This window comes from Microchirus variegatus (assembly GCF_963457635.1).
Source record: "Microchirus variegatus genome assembly, chromosome: 5".
Taxonomy (NCBI): domain Eukaryota; kingdom Metazoa; phylum Chordata; class Actinopteri; order Pleuronectiformes; family Soleidae; genus Microchirus; species Microchirus variegatus.
Genome location: NC_139806.1, coordinates 23864986 through 23881129, shown reverse-complemented (window position 1 = coordinate 23881129; position 16144 = coordinate 23864986). Strand labels below are relative to the sequence as shown.

The 16144-nt window shown below is 42.7% G+C and overlaps 1 protein-coding gene across 1 annotated transcript; it reads right to left on the bottom strand.

Annotated features, from left to right (window-relative positions):
* Nucleotides 1-1842: 1842 nt before the first annotated feature.
* nyap1 (neuronal tyrosine phosphorylated phosphoinositide-3-kinase adaptor 1) lies at nucleotides 1843-15175 on the bottom strand (the record flags this gene model as incomplete). Its single annotated transcript, XM_083889485.1, has 6 exons — nucleotides 1843-2274; nucleotides 3542-3648; nucleotides 4594-4839; nucleotides 5621-7513; nucleotides 7625-7992; nucleotides 14988-15175. 6 exons carry the CDS (start codon nucleotides 15173-15175, stop codon nucleotides 1843-1845), a joined length of 3234 nt encoding a protein of 1077 aa, XP_083745611.1.
* Nucleotides 15176-16144: the final 969 nt, after the last annotated feature.

The following is a 16144-nucleotide window of genomic DNA, read 5'->3' as shown; positions in this document are numbered from 1 at the left end:
ACCTGTGCTTGTTTGACCGAGGTAAAACTCAGTAAAAATCCTTCGAGCGTCAAACACAAGCAGGTGGAACAACAACAAAAAGGCCAAGCAGTGACTCTGGAAACATTAAGTTAGGTCTTCTTTTCACGTGGGGGTGTACCGTACTGTACAGTTTGGTGCCAACTATCATAAAAACGACGACAATCAAAGAGACATTCAAGTGCCTTAATACTATTACAGAAAGGGCTCACTCTGCAAGATACAAACTCCAATTTCAACGTGGCTTTCGGAAAAAAAAAACAATTATAACCACTATATTAATAATGTTTCTCATGTAGTTGAAGGAACAACACCGGTAGGTCGAGATAGCAGCAACGTATTTAGAAAAAAAACAAATATGTACAGAAAATAAAAAACAAATGTAGAAAAAAGACAAATCAAATAATAACACAGCTTAAAGGGAATCTTGCATAACTTGAAATAAACAACTGTTGGCCTGTGCCTTTCTGTAGCGGGCTTACTCTGTTATTTGAACTATCAGTAATGCATGGAGTGGCTGCAGCAGATAAAAGTACGTCATTCTTTTTTTTCTTTTTTTTAGAAAAAAAACGAGTGAAGAAAGTTATGTTTATACAGTATATGCTACATAATATGTACTGATTACAAGTATGAAAATGGAAATAACTGCTACATTTTCAATACAGTTGTACATATCTATTTACAGTACATTAGGGTTTCAATTCTCCTAAGCGTTTACCATGTTTTGTGCAGATTGTTCCAGCATTCTGTTTGAGGTGATCGATACTCACAGTCTTATCAGTTGCACCATGTTGTATAGTCTGTGTTGATGGGTGTCGGTGTTTTTTTTCTGTGAACAATCATTGTATGTGCAACTGTGGGTCGGCATGAGTGATGACATGTTTGTACCGTCGACCTCTACCTACCTGCCTTTATTTGGACAACACCTCAAGCAACATATTCATCGTTTTTGTACAACCACATATTATCATAGTGAAGATCTGCTGTATATAAAAGTCTGACATGATCATCATCTCTACACATATAATATATTATTTTTTTTTTTTTACAATACTGTATGTCTAATGTGACATGCAGAGAATGACACAGTTAATATGACTTATTCAAGTCTTAGATATGTATGTTCGGCTAGTTGACACACGTTTTAATTATGTTGCTCTGGCACTGGGAGCATATTGCTATAAAATTGCAGAAACGTTGATAAAGTAAATAGATACGTTACAAATATGCAAACGGATACGGTAGGTAGCTTTTACTCCTCGGCGATGATTAATTGCATCCACAATGACAATCTATTGATACCAAGACATCTCATATGCATTCACAAGTTCAAGAAACACTTCAAAAACGTATCAATGAGCCCCCCCCCCCCCCCCGCCCTCGTGTGTTGGACTGTGTGCTGGAGAAAGTACATGATTCTTATGTCTCAAGTAGTCAGGAGGAAAATTTGGCAAACACCAATATCAGAGAACATCACATCTCATTATTGTTTGGTTGGTGATTTCATTTCTGGCGTTTTTGTGGCAAAAAAAACAAAAAAACTTGTTGGCAATTAGAACACATCAACGTAACACGTACAGCAGTTGAGTAAGACATTGATTAGTCTGATTGTAATTCCTGTTTTTCCATCCGCTCATGTGTGTTTTGAGTTCAGTCTTCGTTAACCCTCGTGACTGATCCCATTCAGTTCATCACGAGCAGAATCTCTCTTTCCTCTGTGGCAGCCGTCACTGAACCCGTTTCGCCCTCATCGCTTAATTTTTCAACAATCCGTGTGTGTGTTGTCTCTCTTCAGTGCTGTACTTGCTGGCCTGTCTTTCCACCTCAAATTGCTGTGTCCCACACAACTGCTTGTGGCCTTTGGCAGGGTGGTGTGCCAGTCTTACGAGGCTCAGGTGTCCGTCTCCAGCTAGGGAGGATGGGCATGCTGTCCTGCTTGTACAGGCTTTTGTCAGGGCGCCTGTGGGCCTTGATCTCTTTGCACAGGCAGCGTTTCCGCTCGATGACTTCCAGCAGCTTGCCGTCCCTCTGGTTCTGGGCCGTGGATGGGGTGGCGCCTCCGCCGACGGGAGGCTGTCCCTGTGCCAGCTGGGCGAGCTGCTGGAACTGCAGCTGCAGGTGGTGCTGTTGCTGAAGCTGCTGGAGCTGCTGCTTTAGCTGCAGCTGTTGCTGGTGAAGCTGAAGCTGCTGCTGCTGCCGAGACACACTGGGACTGCTGGGACTGCAGGGGGCTTGAGGCTGGGCCAGACCATGCAGCTGGAAAAAATGCATTCGTTTCATTATAATTTCTGATTTGCATGTAAAATATTACAAATTATGAATGCATAATCGAGAAGAAATAGGATGGAGAGATGCAACGTGGGGCTTATTCAGTGCATTCTCCAGGGTGTGTGTGTGTGTGTGTGTATTATGCACATGCATATGTTTCTAAACACACAGATCATCATTTTAAGGACTCTACATTGACTTCCATTTATTTGGACAGCCTAAACAAACTGTTATCTAACTGTAATGTTAATGCCAGACAATACCTTAGCCTACCCTAAACTTTACTTTTCCCTCAGAAATTAGGTTCTGACTCAAGGTTTTTGGTCCTCATGAGGACAAAGTCAGTGTTTTATGCCAGAAAATGTCCTAAAGAGGTAACAAATACAAGAACACAAAACAAGTAACTATGAGCCAACAGTTTACAAACTTAAAAAGCTGATCTAGAGGTCTAAATCTGAAAGATCACTGCAGTGCTGACAACCAAGGCTTGTAAGAAAGGGTGGCGCTGGTATATGGTGATATGATCTGGAAAAACTGTGCTATTTCACTAACCTTGGTTTGATTGTTTATCTTGTTTTCAACCATTTTAGAACTACGGTTCTCAGTCTGTCATGTTTGTATTGTTATTAGTAAACCACTGCAGAACGAACATATTTTATTTGTCCAAGGTAAATTACTCTCTGAAGCTGTAAATTGCTATTAGTTGTTGCATTTACTTATTTTTTATATGTATTGTCTATGTTTTTAGTGCTGCCTGTGAACTGAATAGCCCCTCGAGGTTCTCTCAAATCTGGACCTAATCCTGACACGTTGACTGAAACGACAGTTCCTTCAGTCCGCCACCGGGATGCAGTATTGCTTCATCTCTTCCAGGTTGAGGGAGGGTCAACCAGACGCATGCAAACAGTCTCTGCAGCACGCTTTAACTGCGTCAGCACTTGCTATGCAAGCCAGAATCTGGGCAAAATGACTGCGGCTCATCTCACCAAAACACAGCACAGCATGTTCTCTCATCTGCTATTCTCATTTACTGATTACATATGTCATGTACTTCTGCGGCTCTTATTCTTTTGAGGCAGGCCAGCGCCTCATTGTGCTCAGTGGGCACATATCTGCTGGCTATAAATAGACCAGTGTCTCTAAGAGGGAAGGGAAGTAATAATGAGAGTAATATTAATGTTCATTCCCCAGTCGACCATGAATGAAGTTAATAGAGTCCATGGTTATGAAGGTAGATATTCTAATGGACATTCACCTGATTCAGGGCTTCTCGTGCTGGTAGACTGCTCTGTCTCTGGACGTCTCCTGTACCCGCCTGTCTCACTCCAGCAGCAGAGGAGGAACGGCCCAGCCGCCCCACTTCTGTAAAGAAGAAACAAACATCACCCCATGTGACTGCTAATGAGAACACTGGAATATAAGCAGTGGGGAAGTGGAACACTGGATGGATCCCTATTGTCCATTTTTGTGAGTGACCCTGTGTATAAGAGTGTGTCTCCTTATTTTGTAGTTTTGGGGTCTTGTGCAAACATACAGTATAGAGGTGAAGAATCATTCACTTACACACTCACACCTATGGTCAATTTAGGGTGTCCAATTAACCTCTGCATTTCTTTGGACATGTGGACATCCTATCCCTTTTATTTTCATTGATTATTATATTTCATTTGTTTAGAGGCTCCAAATGTGTTTTTTGTTTTTTATGTGTAATGGGGGTCGTACCTATGTTCCCCGGGTCCTATGTTCCCTGATCGGGGAGCATCGGACCTTTTTTTTAAAAAAAAAAAAAAGTATGTTCCCCACTTTGTGGAAGCCTGGGTGTGGAGCTCCAGGGTAAAGGGTTAGGGTTAGGGTTAGGGTAAGGTAGGGTAAGGGTAAGGGTAAGGGTAAGGGTAAGGGTAAGGGTCCTATGTCCCCCGGTTCCTTTTGGGTGAACAGCAGGGAACATAGAACCCTTTTTTAGAGAAAGGGTTCTATGTTCCTCAGTCACATACAAAGCAGGGAACATAGGACCCGGGGAACATAGATACGGTCCCCGTGTAATGTACTTTCTGTCAGTTATTTAACAGCAACTGCTTCAAAAAGAGTTGGTCATTAGGCCAAATTTTCTTTCACTCAACATTTTCTGTGATGGGACCTATGGGTGACTGCGTCATGGTCTCTCTTTTTGCCCATCCAGACTTAAATGCAGCATTTCAAATAAAAACCACAGCAGCAGCTTTTTCAACTTTAACTGAAGAACTCCACTCTGCATGGGACCCAGTAATTAGAAGCCATGTCAGAGTAAAAGATGACGATTGTATTTACCTCCATTGCGACAAGCAGGGAAGGTCTGGCAGGGAAGAGGGAGTCCTGCTCTGGGCAGCTGGGCTCTAAATCCAAGGCTGTTATCCCCACCAGCCAAGGACTCACTGTGACCGAGTGCCCTGCTGGTGGCACTGCTGAAGTGCACCGGGACGCCCGAGTGTCCTCCTCGAGAACCCATCCCCAGCTCGTCTTTATCCATCCTCAACAGGGCGTCGGCACTTCCATTCCATGCACGCCCTTCATCCCCTGAGATAGGATGAATTATTCAAAAAAAATTTTTTATTTAAAGCTGTGGTGTGTCATTTTTGGTGATATTGTTGTTATTATTCTGCCTCTGTTTGCTCCTCATGAAGAGAAATAATGTAACATTATTGTATGCTGTGTCTTTTATCTGAAAACAGGCACTGCCAAGCAAAACTATCAGACCTGATTGATGGAGCGACTGGTTTTCAAGTTTTCGTGGGTGCTTTTAGCTTTGTATTACTAGAATAGGGGTACTAGTATATTTGAAAAATGGTGCTTCCCAACCTCAGTTTCCCCTGAGTTAAAAAATATCTTCATCCTCTTACATACATTCTTTTTATATTCTTGTAGCATTTAATGCTACTTAGCCAATGCTAATTCCGCACTTTTTAGACCCACCCGTAGGGGAATGGGACATCATTCCCAGAATGTAAATAGTGTCCGCCATCTTTGCTAACAGTTATGCTAATAGGACCAAGTGTCACTCACTGGTGTGCAGGTAATAATAAAAGAATGAAGATATTTCTCAACTCAGGGGAAACTGAGGTTGGGAAGCACAATTTTTAAAAAATACTAACCCTATTCTGGTAATACACAGCTAAATGCAAATCGGCGAAGTAGTCCTTTAAGTCGTGTCTGAAGCTGTCTCCCTTTGATAGCACAATGTTGCCGTTGCCTGTATCATTCTAGACATAAAGTAAATCACTTCCTGTGTCAGTGAGAAACACACAAAGAGTTGCACCCTACAGTTTAAAATGAGACATTCACATTCACTCTGACTTACTCTCTGTCTCTCTGCTCCCGTGGCTGAAGGACAGTTTCCTCGTCATCGGCCAGTAAGACCCCTCATCTGCCATTATGTTGGCACTGCTGTCCCAAGGCATGAAGCCAACTTTTGAATGATGGGATAAAGACCCGAGATTACTCTTGCATGACCCCTCACCTACACCAGTGAGACTCGACGGCTGTTGCAGGGACGGCGTCTGAGAGCCTCCTCTCAGACTGTCATAAGCTGGTGGTCTCCGAAAGCCACTGGACGGGTAAGTCCACAGCAGGGGGCTGTCTGCAGAGGGAGGTTTGTACGCTGGCAGACCACCGTGTGGAGTGTGAGAGCGAAGATGTGGCCGAGAATGAGGACGATGGGATGAGGATAACGAAGTAGGGGTTGAGCTGGTGCTGCTTTGAGATATTTGGCTGCTACTGGCTGTAGCACTGTCCATCTGTAAGGAACGTGGCCCGTCCTTGTCCCGATCCCTGTCTCTCTCCCTGTCTTTATCTCTATCTTTCTCCCTGTCTTTATCTTTTTCCTTGTCTCTGTCTCTTTCCCTGTCCCTGTCTCTACCTCTATCCCGATCCCTCTCTCTGTCCCGATCCCTATCCCTGTCCCTATCCCTATCCCTGTCTCTGTCTCTGTCTCTGTCCCTATCCCTGTCTCTGTCTCTTTCCCTTTCTCTGTCCCTGTCCCTGTCTCTGTCTCTGTCCCTGTCTCTGTCTCTTTCTTTGTCCCTGTCCCTGTCCCTATCTTTATCCCTCTCTCCTTTATCGGACTTTAAGAGGAAGCTGACAGACTTGCTTTCCCTGCCTGAACTCGAGGTTTGGGTCTGGACCGTGGCCTGGTTGGAAGTCTGTGAGCTGCTCTTATTTGGAGCAGGAGAGTCTCCCCTGTCTGGTTTGCGATAGTGATGGTAGTGCGAGGGCCGATGGTGAGGATGGTGATGGTGGTGGGAGTAAGGGGAGGTGGACTTGGAGGAAGGAGGCAGAGGTGTGGAGTGACTCCTGGCTCTCAGACCAGGCGCTGGGCCTAACTGGGAGTCTCTGCTGTGTTTGTCCTGCTGGGATGATGATGATGACTCCTTGGAGCTGGACAGGGATATAGGAACATTAGAAGAGGCTGAGGAGGACATGCTGGCTTGAGTTGTCACACTGGATGTTTTAACAGATGCAGACGCTTTATTTTGCACACCGACTCCGCTTGAGGCAGCCGCAGGCTGAGGGAAGGCAAGCAGCGGAGGCCGGTGCTGTAGAAGATTAGGGAAAGGAGCTGGAATCTTTGTGTTGGACTCGGCCTCAGATTTACTCCCTTGCAGCAGGTAAGGAGTAGGAGCACGCGGTGTGTGTGGACTAGTGGACAGGACCTGGGGGACAGGGGTGGAGGATGCAGAGGAAGGCAGAGGAGACGAATGAGAGATCGACACAGTCGCTTTGGGTTTGGAGTAGGAAGGAGAGGAAGAGGAGGGGCGCGGCAATGACGAGGAGCTGCTGGACGAGGAGGGAGTAACGTGGTAGTGTTTAGAAGTTTTAAGCTTCTCATGTTTGGTAGGAAGGTGTCTGTGCGAGTCTCTGTTCTCCTGCGACGGGTATTTCATTTCCTCATAGATGGCCTCACTCTGGTCCGAGTCAGAATCAGGTGTGGTGGCCACAGGGGTGACAGGGTGGGGGGTGGCTGTCTGGCTGTCTCTGGTGAACACTTGGCCCACCATCTCTATATAGACTGGCTCATCCTCGCCATCTCCTGTCTGAATCTGAGAATCTGCAGCCTGGAAAGGCAAGGATGTGGAAGAAGGAGGCACACGTGGAGGAAGTGGGTCAAAGGAAAGCTGGGTGCTGGGACTCCTCTTGGGCTTTAAAGGAGGCACCTTCTTTGTTCCAATCTCTCCAGAGTCTGATTTCTTCATGGCTATATAAAAATAATAAAGACATTTCAAGTCAAGAAGTACTAACCTGCTGTAAAGGTAGTCTGTGGACATTTACAGTGTAGAATACAGGCATATGAACAAACATTTCTTACCATTCTTTTTCTCTGAGTGTTTACCCTGGGAGTGAGTGGGTGGAGGAGGTGGAGGCGTCTCTGGAGGTCCTCTGCTGTCAGCGGATGAGGCGCTGAGGCGAGTGCTTGGGTGACGTTTGGGTTTGGCTGGGGGGCAGCGGCCACAGTGTTGGGATTGGGTGTCCGAATAATCTCCGTTCTCGAGACTTGTATCCCCGGCACCGACAGCGTGGCAGGACTGCGAGCGTGGCGCCATGGCGGAGGCACAGGAGTGAGGGGACAGGTCCTGGGAAGCTGGCATGGTCATGAAACCCATGCGGAAATGCCGGCGGAAAGAAGCCAAGTCACGGACTTTGCCGACAGTAGCTGAAGGGTCATTTTGACTGGAGCTGCAGGGAAAATATCAAAGCACAAGAAATCATAGTGGTGTGGAAAAATAGATTCACGGAGTAGCTTTTGTATTCAGCTCCCTCTTTCACTCCCTTGTTGGACATGAAACATTGCTTTTTTTCTCTGTAAAGAAACGCCTGCAGGGCTTTTATGGCCAAAGGGAAAACCCTGGAGACACCTCCATCTTCGGCAGTCACATATCTTTCCATCTGAATTTCTCCACATCTGCTGCCTTTTCAAGCACATTCAATTAGGAAATCAATTCCCTTGCCTCTGTGTACACTGTGCTGCTGCGATTCCCGTATTTATATCTTTACGTTCACAGCGCACATTTGCAGTCTGTTTACACGAGCAGCGTTTAATCTGTTACCATGGGCACAGTTGTGATTTTCATGTCTTTGAAACCATCACGGACACAAACTCCCACAGCAATTAATAAAACTGACCGAGAATGAAAATCTGCAGTGTTTTAGCAGACTGAACAACAGTCGATATTTCATTTCCCAGCAGCACGTAAAAAACACATCACAGTGCATGGCTTTTATTTCACGATCAAAGTGAGATGCCACATGCTCACCAATAATCTGTCATGGAGCGTTGTTTTCCAAGTGAGAGCAAAATGTACTTCATACAGTGTTATTTGAATAAGTGCCTGCAAATGGTAAAACTAGAAGACGAGTGTAGAGTGAAGTGTCAGATTGGAAAATATATATATTTATCATTAGGGAAATGTAGCAATTTGGTTGCTGTAAAGATGGCATTTTTAATTGAACACATTCAGACACTCAAACAAACATAATTGTTTTGATTTCCACTAATGAAATGTTACACATTGGCAGTCTTGTGTAAAGGACCTTAAAGGGACACTTGAGTAAAATACAAGTATGTTACCAGAAAATTCCTTTGGTAGTAGTTGAAGTCACTTAAGTAAAATGTATGGGTTCAATTCCTGGCTTTGCTAGTCTATGTGTGTCCTATATACTATAGTGTAAAGCAGCTCAAGACTAGAAAAGCTCTATATAAATACAGATCATTACCAACTCTTCTTCTTCTGATTTTATTTGGTAGTAACGAGTTACAAAGATAGTTACAGGAAATGCAGTGGAGTAAAAGTTTCTAAAAAAAATTAAAATAAAGTGAAGTACAGATACGTGAATTTTGTTACTACAGTAATTAAGTATTTGTACTTTGTTACATTACAACAATGCACTGTACCTTTAAAGGTCCCATATTATACCCTATTTCTCCAAGTTAAACTAGTTCCCTGGTGTCCTAATGAACATGTCTGTGACATGCTTTGGTCAAAATACCATAAGGACGAAGCACCACAGCAGTTCAATCACCCTGCCAAAACAGCCCTGTTCAGAACGCTCAGTTTAGTAGTATCTCTTTAGGTCCACCTTAAAAAAAGTTAAATGAAACTTTAGGGACAGGAAATGACATCAGCCACAGAGGCTACTTGGAAAAGTGATCATTTGCAGGCTCTAGCAGGCACATTGCTGTCATATATAACATGTATCCACTGGACAGATAAATCCTCTGAGGCTGGAAGTTTGTGTAGAACTCTGTGCTACACTGTGGAGCCAAGAATAGAACTTTTCGCGGACTTCCAGTTTTAGGATACAAAGTGGAGCTCCACATTACAACAATTCCAGGAATTTAGCGCATTGTGACGTCCCAAGGAGCGCGGAAGTCAACATCGTGTGTTTTATCTCCTGTACTTAGACTGAGGAGGACCACAAAAACATGAGTGAGTCATCTTTTTTCACACTTTGGCGACTGATAGGGCCTCCAGAGTCCCAAATATAAGTATTAAAATGATTAAAAAGTTGCTTTTGCATAATATGGGACCTTTAAGTAAAACTGATTATTGTTCATTTATGGCCTGGCGTGAACATGGACAAAAAGGAAGGTACTGATGCTGAAAATTGGGGTTGAGCACAGTTCACACATCACGTGCCAGTGACTCAGGTTGATGACATACAACTGTGACCTTTGTTGACCTGCATGCTGAGTTCCTGCTTCACTTCACAGTGACGCCGGAAAATATCCTAGCCTTTAAGCCAACTGGGAACACACAAGGTTGACTTTTTAAAAACATGACAGCTGTAAAATTACAGAAGTAAAATATCACAGGAGTGAGGAAAATTATTTGCATCTGTGATGGGAATAAAAAACTCCATCAAAGTAAGATAAAAGAAGATCCTAGAAGTCACTGGGAAAAACACCGCTTCAGAGAGAAGATTCATGTCTCAAGTGTGTGTGTGTGATCACATCTCAGCAAACACACATCTGCATATCCACAGCTGAGAAACCGTGTTTCCAAGCGTGTGATTTAACATCTCAAATGCCTGATTGTTATACGTGTAAGTGAGTCATCACAGCGTATAATAATGTCATATGACTATGGGTCATGAAGCAGGAAGAACAGAAGACAATCTGAAGTTACAGCTTGCATCTTTACAAGTATATTTGTGTCCTTGAACGACTGTGGAGATGCACTTGTGACTCCTCACAATCGACACAGTTACTACATGTCCAAATTTAGCCCAGAACAGAGGCTGAGCAGTTCCTTCTCGCACCTTGAAGTGTTCTTATTCTTTTCCTCCAGAAGAGATATTGAACATTTTCATACCTCAAGACTCAGCTTTTCCATTAAAAACCGGACATTCAATCCTTAGTTCTCTTCTCTTTTAGCATTTAGCATATAGCAACAATACCGACGGTAACAATCCATTTCACAGCAAATTGAATGTGGGGCTATTTCACTGTGTTCCACACATAATTCTGAGCTGAGGGATACAAGTGCCGTACTTCAAAATCACATCAAACTCTCTCTATATAGCACCCTTCATGCAAAATTGCAACACAACGTACTTGTAGTCACATCTGGCTTTGTCGACATGAAAATCACAGCAAATGACGGTAAAATTGATTGGTTTCAGCATTTTTTCCCCCAACAATTAAAACAATCTTTCCATTTTGACGGCTTCTTAAATGCTACTTAAAGGTGCATTACGTAATAAATCTAAAGCAACTGGCCGTAAAATCCTCCTAACAGGGCCGGCCCAAGCTTCCATGGGGCCCTAAGCAAAATTAGATTTTGGGGCCCTCTGTTACTGCCAATAATAATGATTATTGATCATTCACACACCTACTATACTAAAGGTATTCTACTTATTCTACTCTGTCACAAATACAAATACACTTGTAAAACTACCACCAGATTTGCAAACTTACAGAAACATCTTTCAATTAATATTTGGCAAAATCAGCAACTCCCCCTACTGGCAACACAGAGAATCAATACATACAACCAAACGGTTTATAAATAAAACATTAAGGTCTGAAAATCTAAAAATGTGCACAATCTTTGTGGGGGATTCAAAATACACTCCTGTTATACAAAGATTTGACTTTTATATGTAAAATATCACAGCATAATAAAAATGGTTTAGAAATAAAATATAAAGTTAAATAATCACATCTGACAACTATGTAAAAACTGTGAAAAAGCTTGGGTAAAAACGGGGAGAAAAATTCTAAATAAACTACAGCAACTACAAAACTTTTTTTCTCTCTTGGCCCTCTAGTGGTCACGGGGCCCTAAGCAGCGGCTTAGTTTGCTTATGCCATGGGTCGGCCCTGCCTCCTAATATGTCACAGAGACTCAGGAATAATGTTCATATAACAAACTGAACTCACCAACAACAACAGTACAGACAAAATATTTGCATAAAAAATTATGCAGACTGCAAATCATGTTTGTGTTTTGAAATCATGTTTCGGCATGTGGCGCCACCTACTTACGTCTACCAATCATTGCAGTCAGTAGAGTCAACCACGGGTTGCCAGTTACACCTGAGCTACTATGGCGGAAGAAAACAAAACCTAAAAGACCTGGGATTTTTTTTTATTTGAGTGTAGTAACCATTTTTGGCCACATTATTACATATGGCGCCTTTAAATGTGAAGATTTCCTGGTTCCTTTGCTCCACATGACAAAGAAATAATTTAAACTGAATCGTTTTAGTTTGTGGACCAAACAAGGCATTTGAGAACATCATAATTTCCATGTTTGAGAAACACATCAACATTTTTTCACATTTTACGGCCCAAACAAGGACTCGATGAATCCAAATAAGCACCCTAAAAAAATGAATATCCAGTGCCAATCAAAGATTATCCACTGCTTCTCTTACCCTCCCCAAATAATCCAAGAAGCTTTTGCTGAAGACATCAAGTTAAGATCAATTTTGCCCCCGAGCAGCTCTCGTCCTAATCTACCGTTTTGGGGCAGAGTTTAAAAGTGGGTAAAGTTTTTAAAAAAAGCTGAATTTGGAGAGTTGGAGAACACATTGTCAAGTTGTCCTCATTCTGTTGGACTTTACTGACATATCTGACACACTACATGACACTAATTGAATGCCTTAAGTCATGGGCTGTCTCTAGAAAGGTTTGGAACTGATTTGATTCCTCTTGGAGGAAAATTAAGAGGAAATCAAAGCAGTAAAACACAAGATTTGTGTTTGGATTTGTCTAATGTTATTATTGTAGTGTTATTTGCCGGGATCTGATGGTTGTAGTTGTCACTAAAACCTCCGACAACCCACATTATCTTTAATGCCTACATCTTCACGCAAGTATGAACATCTCAGCTACCATTCAGTTGCTGTTTTGAAGTGTTTTGACACATGGTTTAGATATTACCGATTGGATATATGGGTTTTCTGAGATAAAATAGCAACATATTTGGTGTTTCCTGGTTGGTAAACCTTGAAAAGTTTCACTTTTAATGCGTCTTTTTAAGGGTTTGATGTTTCCCCACCGATGCGATTTCCACCCACGGCCCTAAAGCACTCACCGACATTTCCCCCGACTCCCTTTTTAGTCAAACTGAAGATGGTGAAACATTTTGCAAACAGAGTCTTTGAAGTGACTGACAGTTCCCACAAAGTTCGGCACAAAGCTCATTTTCTTCTTCTATCTGCACTCTTAGTCTTGGCCTCATGTTAACTTGCGAATTGTCGGTCTTGAACGTGGTGCAGGTGTCACATTCTTCTGATTTATACACCTGCAAAATACCATTAGATTTGTCACTGAAATGCTTTTCTTTGTACTTTTACCTGTTAAATAAGGGTCAATCAAACAATTAGAGATGTGAGATTTTATACAGAAGTGTCTCAACCCTTCTGGAAATGGGGTTTATAATATCCTGTTTAAGTCAAAATCTTTTATCTTGTGACTTCAGCATTTTAAATTCCTAATAATTTTCATATCGATGAATGCATTTGTAATTTACAAAATTAGATATCAAATACTAAGCTGATTTTAAGGGATTGATTAGGCTCTAAATTGACTGTAGGTGTGACTGGCAACCTGTGCAGGATGTACCCTGTCTTTCTCCCTATGTACAGCTTCCTGTGTCTCATCGCCTCTGGAGTCCTGCCTTAAATCCTTTTGGTTTCAAACCTTTTGTCGCCCCTGTGCACTTTCATCCCTGACCCTGATCTGCTCCAAATCATCCCTGGCCATGTCTTGCTTCTCACCTCTGCTGCTCTGGCCCCTCAACTCAGCTCTGCTTTCATTGCTCATCATGTCGTGCCCATTTGCAGCCCTGCAACTCCACATGGCTTGACACTGCTGCGAACACAAGGGCCTCCAATTACCACTGCGAGTCAGAATCCGCTTTTAATCCTCTGTGGCTCAGGTAGCCCCCAAACACAGCTGGAAATGTGGTGAATTGCAGCCTAGCCTAATTTAAACTGTCCATCTCTTATCTGTCCCCTCAGATGCACAGGATCACACACTCTATCCTCTTAAAAAACAAGTTCAAGTTCTTTTTAGACCAATAGTGACATGTAAATGAAATTAAATGGGTTTTAATAATTTGGTACCTAAGAAAACTCAAATGGCGCCAAACTGTGCCAAAACAGAGAACGCTGAGACATCTCTTTACTAAAACCTCTGTAATTCTACTCTGCTTCACTTCAGCAGCATCAGACTTTGCACAGCTCATGTCCACATGTTGTCACATGACCTCCATGTGTTTCTAAGCTCCTACTGCATATTTTAAAGGTGATATTTGCTTTAAAATGCAATATTTCTTTACGCAAGAGAAAAAAATCCTTCATTTATGCTGTGTTCCATGTACATTTACTCTGACACAGTGGCATCTACAGTGAAATTTACACCTCTGGTGGAATCTCACAAGTGTTATCTTTATTTTGATGCCAAGATAATCCACATAGAGCTTGTGACTGCAGAGATTTACTTTAGTTTGGGCATGTCATTTTGGAGCAGGGACTCCAAAAAGAGGGAAGAAGAGGTTAATAGACACAAATACACCTTTTACGAAGATACAGCATGTAAAATGTGTAAAATATTAAATCCTTTGTACCCCAATCAGCAAATCAAATACAACCATAGTTGAGTGGAGAACGATTCATTTTGTGAAATTGCTTAAACCTCAGAGGCATCTTAAATGCAACAATATTGTTAATATAAAACTATGCCAAACACGTAGTAGAGAAATAGCTGCAGAGTACAGGTACACTACATTAAAGGAGTAAATAACCCACATCCGTATAATGCTGTTTAATAAAACATGAGGACCCATTATGCCTTAAAGGTCAGAACCTCTGATAAACATACTGTATGTAATGTAAGGGCAAAATAATCACATATGCATTGAGACAAATGAGGCAATAAGTCTATTTAATGCCCTATTGCAGTGGTTCCGTCTCGAATTTTTTGACCCCTGACATAAAGTAGTTTATCTCATCTGCAGAACACATTAACTTCATCATGAACGGCTGTTATGCAGATTTGCCCAATACTCAAGATTCCGGCGAAACCCCAATGACTTTAGGAACTGTGCTTGGAATTAAGATTTTCAAATTAAACTCATTCATGCCACATAAGAGGTTTATATCCACACTGTACTGTACTCTAATGTAATCCCACATACGCCGCTGTGAGCAGATCCTCTCACCTCTTTTTGCTTCCCTCCTGGTCCCTCTGCCTCCAGTCCAAACGGCTCTTACGGTACAGCAGGTTCATGTCGCTGCGGGGTCGCTCCTCCTCGCACCCTGACACAGCGCAGTGTAGCCGCTTGCTTCTCCTCTCTATGTCACGCAGGAAATTCTCCACTGCCACATCCTGGGCTGAGCCAGAGCTCATGGTATAGAAGGAGGCTCGGGGAGAAGGGGACGTACGGCACAGGCAGCCTCCTCCAACTCACCTAAACAAGAAGAAACAAGGGCAATGTTGCAGCTCATTAATCATTAAAAACCTATTTAACAGTTTCCCAGCCTTATTGCTGCTGACAACATTGACACTGACTACTTCGTTATGTGGCTACACTCGATGAAACCCAAACGATCGACCCCCAAACTAACTTTAGAGGCTTATCGTTCTCACTGTCATATCACAAACAAACCAAATGGCAGCCTTTAAAGTAGAAACGCATGATGCATGCTTTTGTTTATGTTTACCTCTAGTGTGTGACATGAAACCTTTTTTTCTTTCATTATCCAGTTATGAATATTTGAGTAAGCGCAGTAACTCGGCTGCAGTGTCTCTGGCTGCAGGCCCAGCGATGGGTCTAGCTAAGCCAGTCTGCTTCAGCCAGACTGTAATGTGGTTTGTCATATGTAGCGCATGCATACAACTTCCTACTCACGCTCTCCCCATGAGGAGTCGGGCTTGTTGTGGGGCAGATATCTGAGACACTAACTGTATTTTCATGATGGTGAATGTGAGTGAGCAATGCAGTTGGATTAAAAAAAAAAGCACAGCTGTGTTTGGCTGCATCTGGCATCAGTTTGTTTTGAAGTGAACTGAACAAAACTGACATATGTTGTGTTCACCTCTCTCATAAAGACACAATGCCACAATATCTTTTGTTGATATTTCTTAAAGCTGCAGTGTGTAACTTTTGGTGATTTCACTTTTTTGGCGCTTTTCCACAATCCCGTTCTGGCACGGCTCGACTTAACATGTTTTTTTTTTTCTTTTCCATCAGGGATGGTACCTGGTGGTTTTTATTTAGTACCTGCTCTGGCAAGGTTCCAAGCGAGCTGAGTCGATACTATATGTGATTGATCAGTGAGTGTCGTCACTGGAAGAGTCATGAGCGCAACGTTCCAA